Here is a 25,329-nt window from a genome sequence, read left to right as displayed (position 1 = left end):
ATATAGTCAACTCTTTATTTTACCTATTTATGGTTATATAAAATGTATGCATTACACATCCTAATACAACCTAAAACCATAGGTAGTTTCTATGGTCTTCTTTTTTACTATCTACTAGTCCATGGGGCTGCTGAGAGTCAGACACGACTGAGCGACTTCACTTTCACTTTCATGCATTGGAGAAGGAAATGGCAACCAACTCCAGTGTTCTTGCCTGTAGAATCCCAGGGATGTGCGAGCCTGGTGGGCTGCCGTCTATTTCGTCGCACAGAGTCGGACACGACTGAAGCGACTTAGCAGCAGCAGCAGCAGGATATAACAAAGACACACAATAACAATCATAAACTCACTAACTCTGTGATATATTCCCAACCTTTTTAATAAGATGGAGAAAGACCACAAAATTAACTCCAGTAGGCAACTAATCTAGTCATAGATAATCATTGTGGAAAAGGTTAACAGTTGAAAAAGTATAATATTCATTAGAAAAAAACATACCCTTCATAAGACTTGGTTATGCCAGCAACTGAAGAACTATCACAGATCATGAAAAAACACAAAAAATGGAGAAGATACTCAGTAAAAGATAACCAACATCCTATGTGGGCAGCTTGTACGGCAGTAATCTTGAACTTCTTCATAATTAAACCACCAACTATATATCCAATGCATATTGGAGGGAAGTTGTAAATACCTGTAAATGCAATTAGAATATTATATACAAAGTGACATAGTGAAGGAACAAATATTATAACACGTTGATCTACTATATCTTACGTAAAAATCATTTAGGTCCAACTCATAGTGAAGACGGAGAAGGCAATGGCAAGCCACTCCAGTACTCTTGCCTAGAAAATCGCATGGACAGAGGAGCCTGGTGGGCTGCAGTCCATGGGGTCGCTACTAGACGGACACAACTGAGCGACTTCACTTTCACTTTTCACTTTCACCCATTGGAGATGGAAATGGCAACCCACTCCAGTCTTCTTGCCTGGAGAATCCCAGGGACAGCAGAGCCTGGTCGGCTGCCATCTGTGGGGTCGCAGAGTTGGACACTGAAGCGACTTAGCAGCAGCAGCATAGTGAAGAAGTTTAATTTAAACTTATCCCCACTTAGTTACATATTACATACAGAGAGATTTTTAAATGCCTCACAACATCCAAGTAATTTTGGAAGACTGTTATCATTATCATGTATTTAATTAACAGCAGAAGTATGTAAACTTCTTGTCTGAAAGGGTTATGTTCTATATCTCTTTTCTTAAGATGCAGAAAGAAGTGACAAATCAAAGTCACCAGCCATTTATTACTTTCTGTTCTTTGGGTGGGACTACATATATAATGATTTGTATGTAATGTATATTGTTAAATCATAAAAAGTATGATTTGTATGATTCTCCAGCTGTTTATTCCCACTCTGATTCTTAAGAATTTGACTCAGCTCAAGGTATTTTAAAGGTATTTTGCTGAGCCTGTAATTGTCAAGTGTCTTTACATTCCATGCCTTACTGCTACTGACTAATACTCTCCCTCCCCTAATCCCCTAATAAAGGAAAGAGAAAAGGGGGGAAAGACAGCCCTAGGTTATATCCTTACAATACCACGGTCTGTCTACTGAATCAGATTCTTGGAGGAGCTTAATATCCATTCTTGAGTCCCATACCAGACAGTCCAATTTAGTATGTTTGAGATGGGTCCTAGGTATATAGACTTTTAACACTCTAGGTGATATGGATGGATACATGTAATCTGGAAATTCTCCTTTCAAAACAGTAAAAACAAAATCTGAGGAAAAACTCAAGGTGGAGTAGAACTATGGAGTTGAGAAATAGACTGCTTCCTGCCATATCAGTAAATAAAGGACAGCACAGCAATTGCAGCCACCACAGATGGTGAGCGGGTGAGCCCTGAAGGAACTCAGGAAAGAAAGAATATGTGACATCTAGCAGCCATCAGACTGCAGCCACTCCCTATGATGAGCCCTGAGGATGTGAAACTCAGATGTTAAAACACCCAAAACTGGCCCCAGATAGCTGAGATGCATTTCAAAGGAATGATTTCAGTGAGCCCAGACTCTTGTATCTTTCCATACATAGAAAAGTGCTAAATTCCTTAACTTGCCATATCTGGTTTCCTTTCACTAGCAATCATCTTTTGATGTTCTGACTACCTGCCCTTTGTAAAACTTTATAACCTAGCTCCTCACTCCATTACCTCTTAGGAGCAATTCTCTCAGGGGGTTACTTGAGATGCTGTTTCCCAGGCTAAAAGTCCTAAAAATTTCTCCTGAATAAACCATAACTCTCAGCTTTTAGGTTGTGAATATTTTTTAAGTCCACAGAGATTAGTGTGGTAGCAAGAAAATCAGAATATATGCGCTACAGATATATCTCAAAATACCAGAAGAGGGGCTTCCCTGGTGGCTCAGTGGTAAAGAATCTGCCTGCTGATACAGGAGACATGGGTTGTATCCTGGAGGATCCCACATGCCATGGGGCAACTAAACCCTGGTGCCACAAATACTGAGCCTGTGCTCCAGAGCGTGGGAGCTACAACTACTGAGCCCACGTGCTTTTCAACTAAATGAAGCCCACACACTCTAGAAACCCTGCTCCTCAACTAGAAAGTAGCCCCTACTCACCACAACTAGAAAAAGCTAGGACATAGCCACAAAGATCCAGCACAGCCAAAAATGCATAAATAAATAAATAAAATCAGAGGAGCTGAGGAGCTAAGTTAGAAACCATGGAATTAATGGATTGGAGCCAGAAAAGCAAAATCTGGGAGTGAAATAAAACTCCTGATGAGTTAACTGTCTTACTTTTTACATGAACAAATTACCAATATGAAAATTTTACCACACATGCATTCCCCAAGATTTCTACAAACATTTCAAATTTGCATTCTGACTAGAGAAAGACCCAAGTGTGTTAGTCTCTCAGTTATGTCCAACTCTGCGATCTCATGGACTGTAACCCACCAGGTTCTGCTGTACATAGAATTCTCCAGGAAAAAATACTGGAATGGGTTGCTATTTCCTTTTCCAGGGGATCTTCTCAACCCAGAGATTGAACCTGGGTCTCCTGCATTGTGGGCAGATTCTTTACCTTCTGAGCCACCAGGGAAGCCAAGAGAAAGACTCAAAGAGAATAAGAAAATCAGGATTCTCTGCCTTCTTCCCTTCCCTACCCTCTCACGATTTTCCTGGAAGCAGAACAGGGAGAGTACCAGAGGCAAAAATATCTTAACAGATTTCAATTGAGGAGTTTCCTACACTCATCATCACACTATTAAGCATTCCATGAGGAAAAAAAGTGGGCTACTAATGCAGAGAAAAACAAACATACCAATGAGAAAGATTGCCTCTGAAGTTGATTTTCCATAGTGCTGTTCCATATATTTAGGCATGAAGGAAAGCATACAGACAAATGCGTTGAACTGCAGCACACTTATCAGTATGAAAAGCATGTAAATTGGGTTGCATAAAAGACTTTTCATGAAGGGTAAAAAATCTGAAAGGAAAGAATGACAAAGGTGTCAAACTAACTTAGCTTTGCATTTGATGACTGACTTTTTCTGAAATATCAACCTCCCCTCTAAATTCTGTTTTCCTGTTTTGTAATGCACATTACAAAATGATTGATTTTTATTCTTTTTACCCTTTGAAAGGTAAAGTTGTATCATTGTTTTGGTAGCTTCTGCAAGTCAGTGAGGCTGCTGACTGGACAGGGATCAGAACACAATCATTTACCTTCACTAAGTTACTATCGTGCCTTCAGGAAAAAGCATAACACGAGTAAAATATTGTTCGAGTTCACACCATTTCCTTTTTTATCCTTCATGTTTCCTCTACTACTATCCTCTCTTCTCTAAATATCATCTAGCATGAGAGATACTTGTTCTCTTGTTCTGTTCTCTGAAGTCAGGAAGGAAATTAATTTGATAGAGAGGCTCACAATTGATATTATCATTCCTGAGCATTTAAAATGAAGATACATGTGGAAATTCACAGCATAAAAATTTTCTCAAGTACTAGGTTCTCTGCTTTTGCAGTACAATTTTGGTGGTTCTGCTTATGGTTCACAAATAATCTCTTAAATAGGTCTCATGCCTGAGATCCTGATTCATTTGGTATATACTAAGAATATACCATGCAAATCATTTGGTATATACTAAAGATACACTGTACATACTGTGTAAATGCTTTAACCAAAACATTCTCTTCTTTGTATGGACTAAGAAAGCTCACAGTCAAATGCTGCATGCATTTGGCGTCAAAATGTCACTTACGGTTTCTTTTTACTTCTATCTTCATGTTCTTCATCTTGATTTCCTTACTTATCATATACTATCTTAGTTTGCTTCATAAACTGCCTAATAACCATTCTAGAATAAAGTATCAATAAATAAACTGGAAGAGAAGGAAAGAAATGAATCTAGTTGTAGGATTCATATTTATGAATAAAGTCATGGCCAGGGAGAACTTGTGTCAGAGCTCTTTGAAGCTTCTTAAATTACCCATGTTTGTTGACATTCTGTTCTAATACGTGAGTCTCAGTAGTTTCTATTTATTTTCTAGATTTCTTATGCTGAGTTAAGCCCTTGTTATCCTTTCCTCTATCAAATGTAGAGAATTACGTGACCTGTCATTTTTCTTTTTCTGCCTTAGCTTCCAAGAAGCTCACAGATAAGCTAGTATTTTTGTTTCAGAACTATATAGTACCTATTTTGATTAGCATGTATCTTTCCTCTTCTTTTCCTTGGCTTGAATTTCTTTTTTAACTAGATCTATGCTCTCTATCGGAGAAGGCAATGGTAACCCACTCCAGTACTCTTGCCTGGAAAATCCCATGGGCGGAGGAGCCTGGTAGGCTGCTGTCCATGGGGTCGCACAAAGCTGGACACGACTGAAGTGACTTAGCAGCAGCAGCAGCAGCATGCTCTATATAAAACAGTTTTTAAGGCAAATGGGACAAATTTATTTCCTTACTTATTTGAATGCCCAGGTTGACATAAAATTTTATATAAATGCTGATCTGAGATAATTCGGCTTCTAAATAATATCACTTATTTTCATGTCATAGCATGTGAAGAATCAGACTAGCTAGAAATTGATGACTGTCTGCTAATATCAAATTGTCTTCATGTAGCCTAGCACACTGTAATGTTAGACTAAAATATAGACACAATTACAGAAAATATAAAGTAAATTATATGGACTTGAAATGTTTATATTTGCCTTTAGTGATTCCATCCCTTTTCTCCTTGACATCTTCTTGTTTCTCTTTGTCATTTTTAATGGTCTCAGCATTATCCTCTTGTCCTTCCTTTGGAAGTGTTTTGGGCAAAAAGAAAAAAGGAATGGCAGTGAACAGATTCACTCCTGCGCAAATCAAAAAGCCAATCCACCATGCACCAACCCAACGAGTATCAGTGGGAGTTATGGTCAGATCATCTGTAAAGAGATATACACATTTTTTTATTAGCTGAAGTCATTATTTCCTGTACAAGCTATAGAAAATTATTACCATTACAACTGTCAAGTTCTAGCAAAGTATAGAATTTGCATAAAATTCAGACATTGATAAAACTTGTCTGAAAATATATGGTACTACAATATTGCCTAGCAGTAAACTAGTTTGACTATCTGTCCTACCAGGTAAGGAATTAATAAATAGGTACAAGGGCTTCTCAGGTGGTAAAGAATCCCCCTGCCAATGCAAGCCATGCCAGAGACTCAGGTTTGATCTCTGGATCAGGAAAATTCACTGGAGTAGGAAATGGCAACCCACTCCAACATTCTTGCCTGGGAAATCCCATGGACAGAAGACTGGTGGGCTACAGTCCATGGGGTTGCAAAGAGTCAGACACAACTGAGCACACAAAGAAATATATAAATAGGTACATATTAATTAGCTACAAAGGGACTTCCCTTATAGCTCAGTTGGTAAAGCTATAAGGGGACTTCCCTTATAGCTCAGTTGGTAAAGCTATAAGGGGACTTCCCTTACAGCTCAGTTGGCCTGCAATCCAGTTTGATTCCTAGGTCAGAAAGATCCACTGGAGAAGGGATAGTTTACCCACTCCAGTATACTTAGGCTTCCCTTGTGGCTCAGCTGGTAATGAATCTGCCTGCAATGGGGGAGACCTGGGTTTGATCCCTGGGTTGGGAAGATCCCCTGGAGAAGGGAAAGGCTACCCACTCCGGTATTCTGGCCTGGAGAATTCTGTGGACTGTATAGTCCATGCGGTCACAAAGAGTCGGACACAACTGAGTGACTTTCACTTTCACTTTCTACTTTGTTATCCGCAAATGATTGCTTGATTTTTAAAAATTCAAATCTATGTGCTTAAATCTCCCGAAAAAATAAAATATGATTTGTGCAATAGAATGAGTATTGGATTCTGTGTTAGAACGTCAGCATTTTATCATGCTCTCCTGTTCACTGGTTTGAAATACTTGAAAAATTGTTTAAACTCCTCCACCTCAACTTGGTCACCTGAAAAGTGGAGATTCTATCTGAGGGTCAAGTAAGCAAAATTTAAATGTGATGACAGACTTGATGATGCTTTGTGTACTATAGACATTGTATAGATTTTATGGAATTACCTGTGTTCACTGATTCAGTGTCAACATAAATATTTGCACAGAATGACGCTAATGAAAGACCAAGCAAAGGACCAATGATAGCTCCTGTTTCAATTAACCCTGAAAATGAAGGTAAACGTAAAGTTATGGTAAAGTACTACACCCACATAAAGAATTCTAATCCCATGAAGAGTCTGAGGATTGAATTGCTTTTACCTTAGATATTTTTGCCTTACGTATTCACTCTGTTGGAAACTTAACTTGGTTTACAATAAGTAACACGGTTGTTGCTTTAAATGTTGAAAAAAGAATCTTATAATTTGATGCCATTTTCTCTAGGCCTCCAAATTTTCTTTCACACCAGGTTACTAGTAAAGACTTGTGATTAGAAGTGATTGACTGCAGCAGGATGAGGATACTGTATTCAAACTCCCTTCTCCAAGATGAAATATCCCTTTTCATTTATGAAAGACTAACTTACTTAAAACGTTCAGAGTGTTTGTATGACTCCATTCCTTAATAATAATTTTGAAATGAAACTAAGGAAATGCGAATCTTTAAATTCTATGGCATCATGTTCCACAATCTCAAATTGACCTGGTAAGTTGATAAGACAAAAATTAGATTAGTAGACTGCCCATATTATGATTCAAAACCATTTTCTCTTGTGGTATTATAGGTTGATTAAAGTGATGGCCTTTTATGGCGAATTCTGTTGTGTTTTGTGAGTAAACCATTACTTTGTCCCATATTGGGATAGAATTTTCAATACTGTATCATGGGTGGATATTTTGATTACAGCTGAGATCTTGCTATTGAAAAAGTCACAGTATAGAGCAAAACCCTTTTGATGTTTTCCACAGTCATATTTTTGAATGAATTTTAAAGCAATATCAGGTTATGATAAATTTCTTGTGGCATATTTTCAGAAAAATTTCATTCCCAAATCAACAACTTGATAATATCCTTAAATGCACAAACTTTTAAATTTTGATAAAGTCTAATTATCTATTTTTTTCTCTTGTTGCTTGTGCTTTTGGTTTCGTATTTAAAAACTGTTGTCTAATTCAAAGTCATGAAGATTTACACCTGTGTTTCCATCTAAGAGTTTCATAGTTTACCTCTTATATTTAGGTCTTTTATCCATCTTGAGTTAAATTTTTGTATATGGTACCAGGTAGGAATCCAAATTCATACTTTGGCACCTGGATAGCCAGTTGCCCTTTCACCATTTGCTGAGAATAATCTTTTCTCACTGAATGATCTTAACATCTATCTTAAATTCAATTAACCATAAAGGAATGGGTTTATTTCTAGACTAGCACTTCTATTCTATTGACCTATATATCTACCCTTGTGCCAGAATCACAATGTTATTATTATAATTTTGTAGTAATTTTGAAATCAGAAGTGTGAGTCTGTTGTGGTTTTTTTTATTATTATTATTCTTTTTTTTTTTTTTACTGTGCTGGGTCTTCGTTGCTACATGGGCTTTTCTCTAGTTGTGGTGAATGGAGGCTACTCTCGTTGCAGAGCACAGGCTCTAGGGCACACAGGCTCAGTAGCTGTGGTACATGGATTTAGTTGCCACAGGCATGTGGGATCTTCCTGGACCAGAGATCAAATCTGTGTCCCCTGCATTGGCAGATGAATTCCCAACCACTAGACCACCAGGGAAGTCCATTGTTCCTATTTTTTTAAGGATGTTTTGGCTGCCCAGTGCCCCTTGCATTTCCATTTGCATTTTAAGATCAGCTTGTCCATTTCTCCAAAAATAAAAGCAGCTGGTATTATAATTTTCCTAGGCATTGCACTGAATATGTAGATCAATTTAGGGACTACTCTCAAGTTAGAATACTTGAACTTTTTCTAGTTCTATCCTCACTTTTAATGATACTTCTCTTCCGTCTTTCTGTCATATCCTTTCTTATCCTCCACATCCCCCTTCATCCTCACTTGACTTTTTACTCGTCTGGATTGTTAGCATCAGCTATCTCATGACTTGTCTATAATTCTGAGTCTATAGTGATCCTTCCCTGCTTCCGTTAAAAATCAAGGCATGAGCTTCTTCAACTTTCTTCCTCTTTACTTCAAAATAGATCTTCACTTATTGCCTATGCCTTCTCCATCGTTCTATGGGTTAGTCCACCCTGTACACACCTGACTTCTTGATGCTAAGCCTTTCTGTCTTCTCTGATGTCTTGTTCAACCAAACACTCTCTCTTGTGTATCTGTTCAATCTCCCTCATCCACTGATTTCTGCAATATACCAAATTCACACTGATTTCTCTCCTGTCATTACACTCCGCATCTACTTCCTCACCACTCACTCTACTTAAATGCTGTCATTTTCTACTCAAAAAACTCTCAGTGATCTCTTTGCCACTTATCTATGTTAGTTGCTCAGCCACTTATCTAGTGTCCTTTTTATGGTCTTCATCTTCTTATCTGGCCAGCTTTCTTTTGACGCTCTTATTCTTAGGACTCAGAAATCTATACATTCATCTGTTGTTCTACTTTTTCCCTTATGACTACCCCTTTTTTAAATTTTCTTCCTTCTACTTCTTTCCTTCCTTCTACTTCCTCCCTTACTTCCTTCTACTCTACAAATAAGAATTGTTGCTCAGTATATTATCCTGGGACCTTTCACTATATAGCATAAGTCATCCTATCACAATCTTATTTCTCCCTCTTGATTTTATTTTTGTCTCTGTATAGATGATTCTCAAATTTTATGTCTAGCTTTTAAATTCTCTCCTAAATTCCAAAGACATACGCAGAAATTTTTTCTTGGTATATAGCTAGTTAAATTATACCTGGCCATATTTATTTCACTTTCCCCTAAGTTCAATGTAATTTTTCAAGTTTAATTATATACATATTTATCAAATTTTATTTATTTATAATTATGTAGTTATTTGGTTTCCCAGGTGGCTCAGTGATAAAGAATCTAACTGCAGGAGACACACTAGACGAGGGTTCAATCCCTGGGTCAGGAAGATTCCCTCAAGGAGGGCATGGCAACCCCCTCCAGTATTCTTGCCTGGAAAATCTTGTGGATGAGGAGACCAGTGGGCTACAGTCCAGAGGGTCACAAAGAGTTAGACACAACTTAGCAACTGAGCATATGCAGTTATTTACATACTAAATTTTATATGGACAATGTCTTACTCATCTTAATATATCTAGAGATTATCAGTTGTTTCTATGTATTATATACTCTAATATTTGTTGAAGAAAGAAATACGCATTTTAACAAGGCATTTGTTAATTTATTGCAGGTGAGCATTTGGTATTCTTTCAATATAAGTATGTAGAGGAATTTTAAAGGATTGAATAGAAAGACACTGAAAAGATTATTGCAAAATCAATAAGTCATCAAAAATCTCCCAAAGTTGCTTCAAATAATGGTTCCTAAATATTTTAACTCCTCATTATGTGTAGCTCTGTTCCTACCTTCTCTCACCCTCTTTGATTTTTCTGGTTTAAAAAGCTATTTCAGCATTAATAGCAAAATGCCCCAGTATTAAGTTATGATTTTACAACTAACAACAGATGGAGTAACTAAGGAATATAGACAAATTATCCACAATAAATTAAGACTTTTTAGGAGATTGTAAGGAAACATGCAAAGGTGGATGTTAAGTTGCCTACTGTGGGAGATACTGATAGATTTGAGGAAAGGAAATTTCAGGAAACATAACCAAAGGTCTGAAGACAGATATTTATGGAAAATATTGTAGAAAGGTTGTAATATCATAAAGAGATTGTGATAAAGAGCAACTATATAGGAAACTAAATAGATAAATTGAGGGCAGAGCTAGGAATAAGTGGAGGGCTCATATTTAATAAAGAATCAGCATGCTTTATCAAAATGGGAGAGAAGACATTTAATATATTTGAGAAAAATTATACTGCAAAAATTTTTATAAGAAATTTATTTTAAATACTACAGATCAAATGAACAATATCAAAGCTAACAAAGACTTGAACAAAAATAGAAGTAATTAAAATAGTGAGAAAGATTTTGAATAAATTACATTTTAGAGAAAACATTGCTAAATTTCTTCACAGACTTGGTATATAGTGGTGCCAAGAAAATGGAGAAGGCAAATAGAACGCCAGGGGACCTAGATTATTGGTATTTTCAATAGTAAAAAGCAGTTTTAGCAAAGTAGCTTACTTGGAGATAGCCTATAATTGCTCTGTTCAACATACTTTGATGGCTAATTGCGCCAAAGCACTCTGTTCAACATTCTGGAAATGCCTAAGCATATAAATAAATAACTCATATCCATGCTCAAGGAAATTACTGTCCTGAAAAGAGGCTAAGGTAGATTTTCCAACTCACCAATATACAAAGGAGAGTTTTCAGATTTGGCAAAATCTTCTATGTAAGAAATACCCAAAGGCATGATGGGAGTTTCACCAATTCCACGTATAATATTTCCAACTAGTACATACACCCACATGAATGATTTAACTTCCTTCACACACTCTGCATTAAAAGAAAAAAGTCATTCCATTAGTGTTTGAGTAGTGAAATATTAGCAATATTTAACTCTGAGATTTTGGTAAGCATATCACAGTTCTTATGTGACCCCAGCACTTGCCAACAATTTACTATGCTAGAGTCTGGATGGAAGGGGAGTTTGGGGGAAATGGACACATGTATGTGTATGACTGAGTCCCTTTGCTGTCCACCTGAAAGTATCTCAACATTGTTAATCAGCTATTTTGCTGTTGTCATTTCATTGCTACATCATGTCTGATTCTTTGTGACCCCAGGGACTGTAGCCATCCAGGCTTCTCTGTCCATGGAATTCTCCAGGCAAGAGTACTGGAGTGGGTTGCCATTTCCTTCTCCAGGGGATCATCCCAACCCAGGGATCAAACTCATATCTCCTGCATTTCAGGCAGATTCTGTAGCACTGAGCCACCCCGGGGAAGCCCGTTAATCAACTCTTTCATTGTTGCTGTTTAGTTGCTATGTTGTATTCGATACTCTGAAACCCCATGGACTGTAGCCCACCAGGCTCCTCTGTCCATGGGATTTCCTAGGCAAGAATACTGGAGCAGGTTGCCATTTCCTTCTCCAGGAGATCTTTCTGACTCCAATATAAAACAAAAAGTTATAAAACATGAAAAATATTGAATTCAAAGCAATATTGCATAAAGTGAAGAAAATTTACTATGCCAGCAAAGACTCATTGGGCCATTTTTTTGCATTTGCTATCTAGGTTGGTCATAATTTTCCTTCCAAGGAGTAAGCGTCTTTTAATTTCATGGCTGCAATCAGCATCCGCAGTGATTTTGGAGCCCAAAAAAATAAAGTCTGACACTGTTTCTACTGTTTTCCCATCTATTTCCCATGAAGTGATGGGACCAGATGCCATGATCTTTGTTTTCTGAATGTTGAGCTTCAAGCCAACCTTTTCACTCTCCTCTTTCACTTTCATCAAGAGGCTTTTGAGTTCCTCTTCACTTTCTGCCATAAGGGTGGTATCATCTGCATATCTGAGGTTATTGATATTTATGACCAACCTAGATAGCATATTAAAAAGCAGAAACATTATTTTGCCAATAAAAGTCCATCTAGTCAAGGCTATGGTTTTTCCAGTGGTCATGTATGGATGTGAGAGTTGGACTGTGAAGAAAGCTGATCGCCGAAGAATTGATGCTTTTGAACTGTGGTGCTGGAGAAGACTCTTGAGAGTCCCTTGGACTGCAAGGAGATACAACCAGTCCATTCTAAAGGAGATCAATCCTGGGTGTTCATTGGAAGGACTGATGTTAAAGCTGAAACTCCAATACTTTGGCCACCTCATGCGACGAGTTGACTCACTGGAAAAGACTCTGATGCTGGGAAGGATTTGGGGAAGGAGGAGACGGGGACGACAGAGAATGAGATGGCTGGATGGCATCACCGACTCGATGGACATGAGTTTGAGTGAACTCCGGGAGTTGGTGATGGACAGGAAGGCTTGGCATGCTGTGATTCATGGGGTCGCAAAGAGTCGGACACGACTGAGTGACTGAACTGAACTGAACAGATACTTAGATATGGCCAACAATAAGTGGTATCCTGGAGCTAGTTCCTACTGGGTTAGGAGAAATGAGTATACACATCTCTTCCCAATTCAGTATTTAGCAGTAGTTTGGGGAGAGTATTTACACCACAGATATTTACAAACACTAAAAACCATATGTTTTTTTTTTTTCCCCCTCCAGAGACTTAATTTACTAGCAACTGCTGTGGACAGGGAGGCCTGGCGTGCTGTGATTCATGGGGTCGCGGAGAGTCGGACACGACTGAGCGACTGAACTGAACTGAACTAAACTTAGTTAACTGCTATAACTGCTACCCAATTTATATACTAATTTTGGGGAGAGGAGAAAACACAAATATCTCTTTCTAGATATGATACTATATTTATAAGATTTAAGAGTTTAAGTTCTCTATAGTTATAATTATTTTATAGAAACTAAAAATATTTAACTGGGTAGTAAATATGTACTATGTACTTGACCACCAAATAACTTTTTTTTAAATTGAAGTACAATGGCTTACAATCCTATGTTAGTTTCAGGTGTATAACATAGCAATTCAATATTTTTATAGATTATACTCTATATAAGGCTACTATAAAATATTGGCTATATTCCCTGTGTTGTACAGTATATCCTTTTGTTTAATTTATTTTATACCTAGTAGTTTGTATCTCTTAATTCCCTTCTCCTGTTTTCCCCTCTCCTATCCTTCTCCCCACTGGTAATCACTAGTTTGTTCTCTGTATTATGAGTCTGTTTTGGATTTGATATATTCATTCATTTGTTTCATTTTTTTAGATTCCACATATAAGTCAAAACATGCAGTGTTTCTCTTTTTCTGACTTATTTCACCAAGCATAACACCCTCCATGTTGTTGTAAATGGCAAAATTTCATTCTTCTTCGTGACTAACATTCCATTCTGTATATACCACATCTTCTTTATTCATTCATCTGTTGATGGATACTTAGCTTGCTTTCATATCTTGGCTATTGTAAATAATGCAACTGTGAACATTGAGATGCATGTATCTCTATGAATTAACATTTTTGTTTATATATATATATATATATACAGGAGTAGAATTGCTGAATCCTAAGGAAATGGCTACCCACTCCCATATTCTTGCCTGGGAAATCCCATGGACAGAAGAGCCTGGCAGGCTGTACTCCACGGGGTCACAAAGAGTCAAACATGACACAGCAACTGAACAGCAATATGTTAGCTCTATTTTTAATCTTTTGAGGGACTTCCATACTGTTTTTCACAGTGGCTACACAAATTTACATTCCCATCAGGGGCCTACAAGAGTTCCTTTTTCTCCATATCATTACCAACATTTGTTACTTGTCCTCTTTTTGAGGACAGCTATTCTGGCAGGTGTTAAGATCGAATCTCACTGTGGTTTTTGATTTGCATCTTCCCAATGAGTACCCTGGTGGCTCAGAGGTTAAAGCATCTGCCCCCAATGTGGGAGACCCGGGTTCGATCCCTGGGTCGGGAAGATCCCCTGGAGGAGGAAACGGTAACCCACTCCAGTATTCTTGCCTGGAGAATCCCATGGACGGAGAAGCCTGGTAGGCTACAGTCCACGGGGTCACATAGAGTCGGACACAACTGAGCGACGGAACGGAACGGAATGAGTAGTAAACTGTGCCACTTGCAGAAGTGAGGGTCCTGAACACAGCTAGATCTTGAAATTTCTTGTGAGGCTTTCTGTCAGTCATGTCCAGTCCAGAAAATCATAATCTCCATTTCTTGGTATTCATATTTTATCTTTGACAAGCATAAACAATTTACTATGTTTATATCTATAGATATTAAGCAAACTCTAGGTTTCCTCTAAGGCAAAAATGAATATACCAAGGAATCAAGGAAGCAGCACACTCTCCTGGAGGCACACCATATTGGGAAGGCTTTGTTTATCTACTACAAAGCACATTAAGAAAAAAAGGAAATAGGACCTGAATCATTCTTTGGTAAAAACCAGCTCAAGGAGAACTCAGGCTACTGCTGATATCACTGTTTCCCTTTGCTTCCCCAGGGGGTTCCATTAGCTTAGAGTTTCTGAGACAGCTATTCTTAAACTCCTTTGAACTATTTTGAATAAGGACCCACTATATAATAGCACAGGAAACTCTACTCAATAATGGCCTATATGGGAAAAGAATCTAAAAAAGAATGGATATATGTATATGTATAACATTCACTCTGCTGTACATCTGAAACTAACACAACATTTTAAATCAACTATACATCAATGAAAATTTTTTAAAAAATAAACTATTTTGCTTCTCTCTTATTCCATGCTGGTAGTGAAACTTCCAACCTAGGGGACCACCATAACTTTCATTAAGATGAATCCAGCATGAAAATGTCTCTATCACAGGAGAAGAAGTTCTGGTCTGAGGCAAGTCAGTAGGGTCACCTCTTTGTTATAGAATATCAATTGCTTGCTATTCAGTCGCTCAGTCACGTCTGACTCTTTGCGACCCCATGGACTGCAGCACACCAGGCTTTCCTGTCCCTTCACTATCTCCTGGAGTTTGCTCAAATTCATGTCTATTGAGTTGGTGATGCCATCCAACCATCTCATCCTTTATCATCCCCTTCTCCTCCTTCCCTCAATCTTTCCCAGCATCAGGGTCCTTTCCAGTGAGTCAGTTCTTTGCATCAGGTGGCCAATAATATAACACAAATCTTAAGAATTTTCTTTCTACTTCTGTTTCTTGTTTAGATAATTGTATAGACCAAATCGTCAGTATAAACCCATCCTTCTAAGATGCTTTCCACGATGGAATTAACTCTACAGAGGTCCTTGGGAGGATGTATTTGACTTATTTTTTTTTAATATCTGTTTATTTATTTGGCTGCAACAGTTCTTAGTTATGGAAGGTGGGATCTTTTTAGTTGTGGCATGTGAACCCTTAGTTGTGGCATATGGGAACCCAGGCCTCCTGCATTGGGAATGCAGTCTTAGCCACTAGATTACCAGAGAAGTTCCTGACATTTTTTAAATAACCATTTTAAAGAATAGACAAGGCAGTCTTAGTAAGTATATGCAAATATAAGAGGACTAACATTCTCTGTTCTCCATTCCTATTCTCTGTGATCCTCTCAGAAATCCTGGGGGGAAAATATCTTTTTGTTCACTTACCTTACTTAACCAAACCCAATAACTCATTCAAAGCCCCTCCATAGAAAGTGTTCAGTTACAAATTAACTAAAGTAATGAAATTTATAACCTGATGGGTCTTTTGTTGGTTTGAAAATCTGGGTTCCATTTTCCATACACAAGAAACTGTTTGAGGACAAATTGCCGGAATTTGAAACTGTAGATTCATATTCATATCTGTATGAACAAAAAAACATGCTATGTTATGGAGTCGATGAGGACAATGTGAGCATTGTGAAGATGTTCATGCTTCATTTAAGATACAACATCCAAACCCAGGAAATGAGATGTCCTTTTATCTTTGCCATCCAATAATCCTGGATTGATGTTGTCAAAAAGAACTTGCCACTCATGTAAATGTGTGATTCACTCACAGTTAGCTTTTGATTATCTGCATATCTACACTTTAGATTACCTGGCATGCTGCGATTCATGGGGTCGCAAAGAGTCAGACACGACTGAGCAACTGAACTGAACTCAACTGAACATCAACCTTTTGTGATTTTTTTAGGTGATCATTTCCTGGAAATATTACTGTGGGATAAGGAATAAAAACTAAGAAAAATAATAAACTCTACAAAGTATAATTAGGAAAATAAAGGCTTGTGGGGAGAGAGAAACAACATAATGAAACAAGTCTCCCACTTTGTTTTCTCTAAGGTTTGCTCATAAGATACATATTCCCACTTTCTGAGAATTCAAACAATAATCTTTTCATGCATTGACCAATCTCCAAGAAAAACAAAACATTTGCCAATCATAATGAGAGACCTTTGGATATTCAAACACTGTGATGGTGCAGTGTAATGACGTTTTCTCTTCTCATAAGAACAAAATGGTTAATAGATTATGAATATATACCTTATATACCATAGGCAAATTACCAGAAGAATTCTAGGCCCTTTCCAAAAAGTAAATTATTTTTTAATTAATTTTTGTTGAAGTATAGTTGATTCATAATGTTATCATAGTTTCTGTTATACAACAAGGTAAATCAGTTATACATATACATATATCTACTACTGTGGGCAGGAATCCCTTAGAAGAAATGGAGAAGCCATCACAGTCAACAAAAGAGTCTGAAATGCAGTACTTGGATGCAGTCTCAAAAATGACAGAATGATCTCTGTTTGTTTCCAAGGCAAACCATTCAATATTACAGTAATCCAAGTCTATGCCCAATCAGTAATGCTGAAGAAGCTGAAGTTGAACGGTTCTATGAAGACCTACAAGACCTTCTAGAACTAACACCCAAAAAAGATGTCCATTTCATTACAGGGGACTGGAATGCAAAAGTAGGAAGTCAAGAAACACCTGGAGTAACAGGCAAATTTGGCCTTGGTGTAGAGAATGAAGCAGTGCAAAGGCTAGTAGAGTTTTGCCAAGAGAATACACTGATCATAGCCAACACCCTCTTCCAACAGCACAAGACTCTACAACTGGACATCACCAGATGGTTGACACCAAAATCAGATTGATTATATTCTTTGCAGCCAAAGATGGAGAAGCTCTATACAGTTAGCAAAAATAAGACTGGGGGCTGACTGTGGCTCAGATCATGAACTCCTTATTGTCAAATTCAGACTTAAATTGAAGAAAGTAGAGAAAACCACTAGACCATTCAGGTATGACCTAAATCAAATCCCTTATGATTATACATAAGTAAGAAATGAGAAATCGATTATGATTATAATCCCATATGATTATACATAATCATAATATAATCCCATAATTATAATCCCTTATGATTATGGCAACCCACTCCAGTATTCTTGCCTGGAAAATCCCATGGACGGAGGAGCCTGATAGGCTAGTCCATGGGGTTGCAAAGAGTCGGACACGACTGAGTGACTTCACTTCACTTCACTTATGATTATAATCCCTTATGATTATACATAAGTGAGAAGTGAGAAATCAATTTAAGGGACTAGATCTGATAGACAGAGTGCCTGATGAACTATGGGCGGAGGTTTGTGACATTGTACGGGAGACAGGAATAAAGACCATCCCCAAGAAAAAGAAATTCAAAAAAGCAAAATGGCTGCCTGAGGAGGCCTTACATATAGCTGGGAAAAGAAGGGAAGTGAAAAGCAAAGGAGAAAAGGAACGATATATCCATTTGAATGCAGACTTCCAAAGAATAGCAAGGAGAGATAAGAAAGCCTTCCTCAGTGATCAATGCAAAGAAATAGAGGAAAACAATAGAATGGAAAAGACTAGAGATCTCTTCAAGAAAATTAGATACCAAGGGAACACTTCACGCAAAGATGGGCTCAATAAAGGACAGACATGGTATGGACCTAACAGAAGCAGAAGATATTAAGAAGAGGTGGCAAGAATACACAGAAGAACTATACAAAAAAGATCTTCATGACCCAGATGACCCTGATGGTGTGATCACTCACCTAGAGCCAAGCATCCTGGAATGTGAAGTCATGAGGACCTTGAGAGCATCACTATGAACAAAGCTAGTGGAGGTCATGGAATTCCAATTGAGTTATTTCAAATCCTGAAAAATGATGCTGTGAAAGTGCTGCACTCAATATGCCAGCAAATTTGGAAAACTCAGCAGTGGCCACAGGACTGGAAAAGGTCAGTCTTCATTCAAATCACTAAGAAAGGTAATGCCAAAGAATGCTCAAACTACCGCACAATTGCACTCATCTCACACGCTAGTAAAGTCATGCTCAAAATTCTCCAAACCAGGCTTCAGCAATATGTGAACCGTGAACTTCCAGATGTTCAAGTAGGTTTTAGAAAAGGCAGAGGCACCAGAGATCAAATTGCCAACATCCGCTGGATCATGGAGAAAGCAAGAGAGTTCCAGAAAAACATCTATTTCTGCTTCATTGACTATGCCAATGCCTTTGACTGTGTGGATCACAATAAACTCTGGAACATTCTGAAAGAGATGGGAATACCAGACCACCTGACCTGCCTCTTGAGAAACCTGTATGCAGGTCAGGAAGCAACAGTCAGAACTATACATGGATCAACAGACTGGTTTCAAATAGGAAAAGGAGTACGTCAAGGCTGTATATTGTCACCTTGCTTATTTAACTTCTATGCAGAGTACATCATGAGGAACGCTGGGCTGGAAGAAGCACAAGCTGGAATCAAGATTGCTGGGAGAAATATCAATAACCTCAGATATGCAGATGACACTACCCTTATGGCAGAAAGTGAAGAGAAACTCAAAAGTCTCTTGATGAAAGTGAAAGAGGAGAGTGAAAAGGTTGGCTTGAAGCTCAACATTCAGAAAACAAAGATCATGGCATCTGGTCCCATCACTTCATGGGAAATAGATGGGGAAACAGTGGAAGCAGTGTCAGACTTTATTTTGGGGGGCTCCAAATTCACTGCAGATGCTGATTGCAGCCAGGAAATTAAAAGACACTTACTCCTTGGAAGGAAAGTTATGACCAACCTAGATAGCATATCCGTCTAGTCAAGGCTATGGTTTTTCCCGTGGTCATGTATGGATGTGAGAGTTGGACTGTGAAGAAAGCTGACTGCCGAAGAAGTGATGCTTTTGAACTGTGGTGTTGGAGAAGACTCTTGAGAGTCCCTTGGACTGCAAGGAGATCCAACCAGTCCATTCTAGAGGAGATCAATCCTGGTTGTTCATTGGAAGGACTGATGCTAAAGATGAAACTCCAATACTTTGGCCACCTCATGCGATGAGTTGACCACTGGAAAAGAGTCTGATGCTGGGACGGATTGGGGGTGGGAGGAGACAGGGACGACAGAGAATGAGATGGCTGGATGGCATCACTGACTCGATGGACATGAGTCTGAGTGAACTCCGGGATTGGTGATGGACAGGGAGACCTGGCGTGCTGTGATTAATGGGGTCACAAAGAGTTGGACACGACTGAGCGACTGAACTGAACTGATGCTGGGAAAGATTGAGGGCAGTAGGAGAAGGGGACGATAGAGGATGAGATGGTTGGACGGCATCACCGACTCAATGGACATGGGTTTGGGTGGACTCTGGGAGTTGGTGATGGACAGGGAGGCCTGGTGTGCTGCAGTTCATGGGGTCGCAGAGATCGGACACAACTGAGTGAACTGAGACTGATACATATATCCACTCTTTTTTAGATTCTCTCCCCTTATCAGTCCTTGAGTAGCATTGAGCATTGAACATTGGGTAGATTTCCCTATGCTATACAGCAAGTTCTTACTAGTTATCTATTTTAAATATCATAGTGTGTATATGTCAAGATCCCCATGCCATTTCTCTGAAAGTAAATTATAAGCTGCGATAATGGAAGAAAATAATCTCCAGCTAAATCTCTCTTTGTTAGAAATAATGCTGGACTAGTTTCTATATTTCTGTTAGATAAGAGAAAGCCAAAATAAATAAATAAATAAACTTACCCTTCTGAGTTCCAAATGAGCTAAAGAATGTTATACTAGGAAGTCACTGATAATTCTAGTTTCTATGCTATTGAACATAACAAAAAGGTTCAATACACCTTCCCCTTGGAACAACTGTCCAGTCATGGCCACAGAGCTTGGCTGTGAACTGTGCACAAAGGCTTTTGTCTCCACACCCATGATCCCATGAGACATGCCAGCTTCAGAGAAAAAACTAGCACCTTTAGCAGAGGGTAGAAAGAAATGTAAATAATAGCTGAATATTATTTGATGTTGTCTTGGACAGGATAGAAAATAAAAGGATAGTAAAAACCTTTTGCTTGAAAACTCCTGATCCATTCAGAAATACCTGAGAAGATGTCACATCATTTTCATTTATCTGATCCATGAAACTCATCAAAATAATTCATTCTAAGTCTGTTCATCCCGAAAACTTCAGCAAAATGACAGCTGATGGATTATAAAGTGACAAAGGCAATATAATGTCACAAAGGTAAAGAGAATGGAAGATTGTCAAGAAGAAAGAGAATTTGAAATTTTGACAAGAAGATAAGGTTTGGAAAATGGGAAAATCAATAAGTGGGTGGTCACCGAACTAGAAAATAGGAGAAACACAGGCCTGAGGAAGTGCCTGCAGGGGAGCAACCAAACATGAGCCACACATCCTTGGAAATTTCAGACAGGATGCCAGATAAGGGTGGGAGTGGATATGATCCCAAAAACCAGAGGTTGATTTAAAATGTGTATAAAGAGCAGTTAAACCTTTATAGGCATTGTCCACCAGCCCAACAAAAATGGCCTTTGACTGCAGTCAGAACAGGCACTTTGAGGATAGCTTGTTGTTGTCATTTAGTCCCTAAGTTGTATAAGAGGCCACACTAAAAACTAGGGATATTAAGTAAAAGAAGAATCTATGTACTGAAGTGTGAGACTCCCACTCCCACCTGGCTGGTAGTCAATTTGTACCATGTCTCAGACAGCAGGTTGGAGAACCCCTGCCTAGATTAACTGACAGGTTATGGGCAGTTCTGAGCCAGCTCTGAACCATCTAGTCCCTGTGCTGTGAAGAAGTCCTCCCACAACCGTGTCGCACACACATGGACACAGAACTTCCAGTTAGTTTGTCGTTGTTATCCCTGTTTCTTAAGTATGAATAGCTAACCAAGGACCACCAGACGTATGAAGACCTATAACACAGGAACAGAAACAAAGCAAATAAAAAACTGCACACTTGAAGGAGACAGAGACAAGAAGACAGATGAAGAAAATGTAGATGGAAAAATACACTGCATTCTTAACATAAGAGCAAGATGTTTCTTAAAAAGATACCTTCAAAGAACAACAAACAATACCCAGAAAATTTAAAATATGATAGCAAAAGTTAGAAATGCATTCGAAGGTTTAGAAGATAAAGAAATCTCCCTTTAAAGTAACAAGAAGACAAAGATATAGAAAACTGGAGAGAAAAGATGAGAAAACTATGGGTTAATTTAGAGTGTAACAATATTCAGGAATTAATGGAAGTTTTATAAAGAGAAGCGGAGGAGTGAAAGTTACAGACAGAGCACGTGTGCTCAGTCGTGTCACAAGAATTCTGGAGTCGGTTGCCATTCCTCAGTTGGTAAAGAATCTGCCTGCAGTGCAGGAGACCCGGGTTGGATCCCTGGGTCAGGAAGATCCCCTGGAGAAGGAAATGGCGATCCACTCTTGGGTTTTTGCCTGGAAAATCCCATGGACAGAGGAGCCTGGTGGGCTGCAGTCCGCGGGGTCGCAGAGTCAGACACGACCGAGCACACAGAAATGCCATAGGGAAATGAAAGTGGGGGGAGGGGATATTATCCAAGAAACAAATAATTTTTGTTTGTTTGAAACAAATAATACAAATAATTTTTATAAATGTCCAGATTGAAGGCACCTAGAACAGTAAAGGAAAAACACTTATACTAAGGCAATTATCATGAATTCAAACTGCAGTTTAAAGGAAAAACCCAGTAGTTCCAGAGAGAAGAAACTGGTCACAGGGTTTAAAATGCTACAGGATTCTCGAGAAAAACATTGCAAATGATGTTTTCAGCATCCCTAGGGTGAAAACCTCAAACCAAGATTTTATACCAGGTAAACTGTCAACCAGGTATGGAAGGAGAATAGGAATATTTTCAGGTGTCCAAGGTCTTAAAATCGTTACATCCCTTACACACTTTCTCAGAAACCTATTAGATAATGTTTTCCACAAAAAGAGTAAGAATGAAAAGGAAAGTGGACGATATGATACCCAGGAAGTAAGTAACTGAATGGAAGAAAGAAGCAAAACAAATTCCCAAGAATAGTGAGTGAAAATTTCAAGAAAGCAGCCACGCAGCAGGCATGGAGAGTTCCTAGTTCAGATTGCAGATGGAATCAATGGTGACAGGGGAGGCAACTCAAAGACAAAAATGAAACCGCCTGATGTGTACGAGTATATTCAGAAGACATTGCCCTACTGGTAGAGAATTTGGTGATGATTAGTGGGAAATGACAATGAATCAAATATAAAATGAGGGGAATTTCCCTGTTTGTCCAGTGGGTAAGAATTCACTTTCTAATGCAGGGGACACAGATTCAGTCCCTGGTCAGAGAACTAAGATCCCGCATGCTGCGAGGCAGCTAAGCCCGTGGGCCACAACTACTGAACCCATACACTGCAGCTAAGACCTGATGCAGCCAAAAATACATCAATGAATACTTTTTAATATACATAAAATGAGGCAATTATTTAATCTAGGAAAAATTAAAAGTGATATATAAAAGGAAAAATAGCATGGTTCAGCTGAAATATAAAAAATATTTACATAGTCACACATGGAATAGTGACTATGATTTTACAGTAGGAAGGCAATATGTTTATTATATAACACTAAAGTATCAAAAACTAAAAGGATAAACATTTACTTAGAAGTATGGAAGCAAAGAGCAGAAGAGCAAAAGGAGTTGGGAGTGGCCACCTCTGAGGAGCAGTAACATGAGCAATGTTGAAGGGGTGGAGGACAACACTTTTTCAAAAAAGTTTTACATTTTGCAACTTTGTACTCATTAATTCGGTAAAAGTGAAAATAAAAATCAACCTGAAGACTAGTCTACCTCTTGGTGACCTATAATTAAATAAAAACTATAATTGTACAGAATAACTTATAATTGAACAGAAATAACTGGGAAAAAATTGTCCCTAGAAAGGAGTAATCCCAAATTTTTCCAGGTCCTAAGAAATTTTATCAATTTCTAACATAATTCCACAATAAGAGAACAGACTCTGTATGATTTTAGGCCATGAAATTTTTGCACCTTGTTTTATGTCCCTGGCTATGTTTCAGTGTCTCCAAGTTTACAGTCTATGGAAATTTGAATAGAATTTGTATCTTACTATTATGTGAAAATTGTATAAATTTAATTACGTTGAATTGGTTCACAGGGCTTTTCAGGTCTACTATAGATCCTTCTACTTTTCTGTATATTCATTGTATTAATTTTTGAGAGTTTGATTTTGAAACTCCAACAAAAATCTCAATTTATCTACTTAAAAAAATAACTATAATATATAGTAACCTCGTTCTGTATTTTCCAAGTCTCCTATAAATGTGTTATCATAGTTTGATAATTTAAAAACATTAAAATTTAAAAAAAAGAATCTTCGTCAGACTCAACTCCACAAAAGCACTGTCCCAAATTTCTGTTTCATAAATTGACAGGTTAAATGGAAGTCAGACAGCCAAGAGCATAGAAGAGGCAAGAAGGACAGAATCTGCACCTACAGTTCTTTTTTCAGTTCTTATGACAGTTCTCAGTGCCTTTAGAAAGCATTATTCCTAGAAAGGAAATCCAAGCTTATTTCCTGCAGCTGAAAATTGCACCTAAAAGATCATCGGAAGCTACAATACTTACCGGCCCATGAGGAAGTGAGGTAGTGATTGTAAGAAACACCCTAGGCCCATAACCACACATCCAACACCAATCATTATGGGTCTATGCAGTTTTGTTCCAAAATAACTCACGAATATAATCAACAAAAGATTTCCTAGAAAAAAAAATTGACGTGAGAAATGAATATTTCAATAATTATGAACCAAGTCTGAATTAACAGCCTCACTCAATCATTAACTATCTAGCATTCATTGTATAATAAATATCTCAAATACTGGAATTGGTGCTAGAGGTGCATGAAATAGTAAGTGATTAAAACACAACTCCTGCCACGAAGGAGGGCTCTGTTTCACAATGTGTTTCAACAGAGGTTCTTGACCTGCAATCTATAAACCCTGAAATAGTCCATGAATAGAAATCAGGTGTTCCATGAACTTGAGTGAGAAAAATGAAGCTGCATCTTTATTTTCACTAACTTAACTAGATATTAGTATTTCCTTTGACAATGAAAGCAGACACAAACGACGGTAGTATCGGCAGCATGTACACTTTTGTCACCAGTTGTCACCGACAGAAGTTACGGGTATTTGCATATGACATGACAGTTGATGCAGATGCCTCAAAATATTACTGACACCGATGATTACTTCAAAACTGGTGTAGATACTGTTATCTAATGTGTTGGTAAAAAGTGCAAATATATGTTATTTTTAATATTTTGATAGTTTTATTTCCATATAATTGGCTTCCTTTGTACTCTTATAATTCTTAATTTATAAAAATGTTATTCTGAGAATGTTTGGCATCAGATTGCCAAAGAGGTCCTTGACACAGAAATATTAATAACCCCAGCCAATCTCTTAGTGACTCTCCATTACCTAGTGGATAAAAGATAAGTTTAGGGAGGAGGGAGGTGGGAGGGGGGTTCAGGAGGGGGAACTTACATAAACCCGGGGCAAATTCATATCAATGTATGGCAAAACCAACCAATATAATATTGTAAAATAATTTGCCTCCAATAAAAAATAAATTAATTACATAAAAAAATTTTAAAAAAAGAAAATTATAAGTAAAAATAAATAAATAAATAAATAAATTTAATTCCCCCCCCAAAAAAAAAAAAAAAAAGATAAGTTTTGTGGTGAGCATACAAAGCCACCCAGTAGCTTATTTCTCACTCCTGCCCATTTTTCCAGACTTATAATCTAGTAATTCCCACCTGAAGCTTGGCCAGTTG

At 38.0% G+C, this 25,329-nt stretch overlaps 1 protein-coding gene across 8 annotated transcripts in view; it reads right to left on the bottom strand.

The window, feature by feature from the left end:
* SLCO1A2 (solute carrier organic anion transporter family member 1A2) overlaps positions 1 to 25,329 on the bottom strand; it is a 133,558-nt gene that overhangs the window by 31,854 nt on the left and 76,375 nt on the right. For all 8 annotated transcript variants that reach the window (XM_055394617.2, XM_088837289.1, XM_055394614.2 and 5 more), the window contains 7 exons: positions 24,114 to 24,246; positions 15,886 to 15,992; positions 10,941 to 11,087; positions 6,611 to 6,709; positions 5,240 to 5,455; positions 3,348 to 3,512; positions 499 to 694 (listed from right to left, as the gene is read on the bottom strand). In XM_055394617.2, coding sequence (XP_055250592.2) covers positions 499 to 694; positions 3,348 to 3,512; positions 5,240 to 5,455; positions 6,611 to 6,709; positions 10,941 to 11,087; positions 15,886 to 15,992; positions 24,114 to 24,246 — 1,063 coding nt within the window. The remainder of the gene's footprint in view (positions 1 to 498; positions 695 to 3,347; positions 3,513 to 5,239; positions 5,456 to 6,610; positions 6,710 to 10,940; positions 11,088 to 15,885; positions 15,993 to 24,113; positions 24,247 to 25,329) is intronic.

The sequence above is a fragment of the Moschus berezovskii genome, chromosome 6 (assembly GCF_049115385.1).
Source record: "Moschus berezovskii isolate FMDL1 chromosome 6, NW_MosBer_1.0, whole genome shotgun sequence".
In the NCBI taxonomy this organism is placed as follows: domain Eukaryota; kingdom Metazoa; phylum Chordata; class Mammalia; order Artiodactyla; family Moschidae; genus Moschus; species Moschus berezovskii.
Note: the sequence above shows the minus strand (reverse complement) of the source record. Positions and strands in the feature narration are given on the sequence as shown.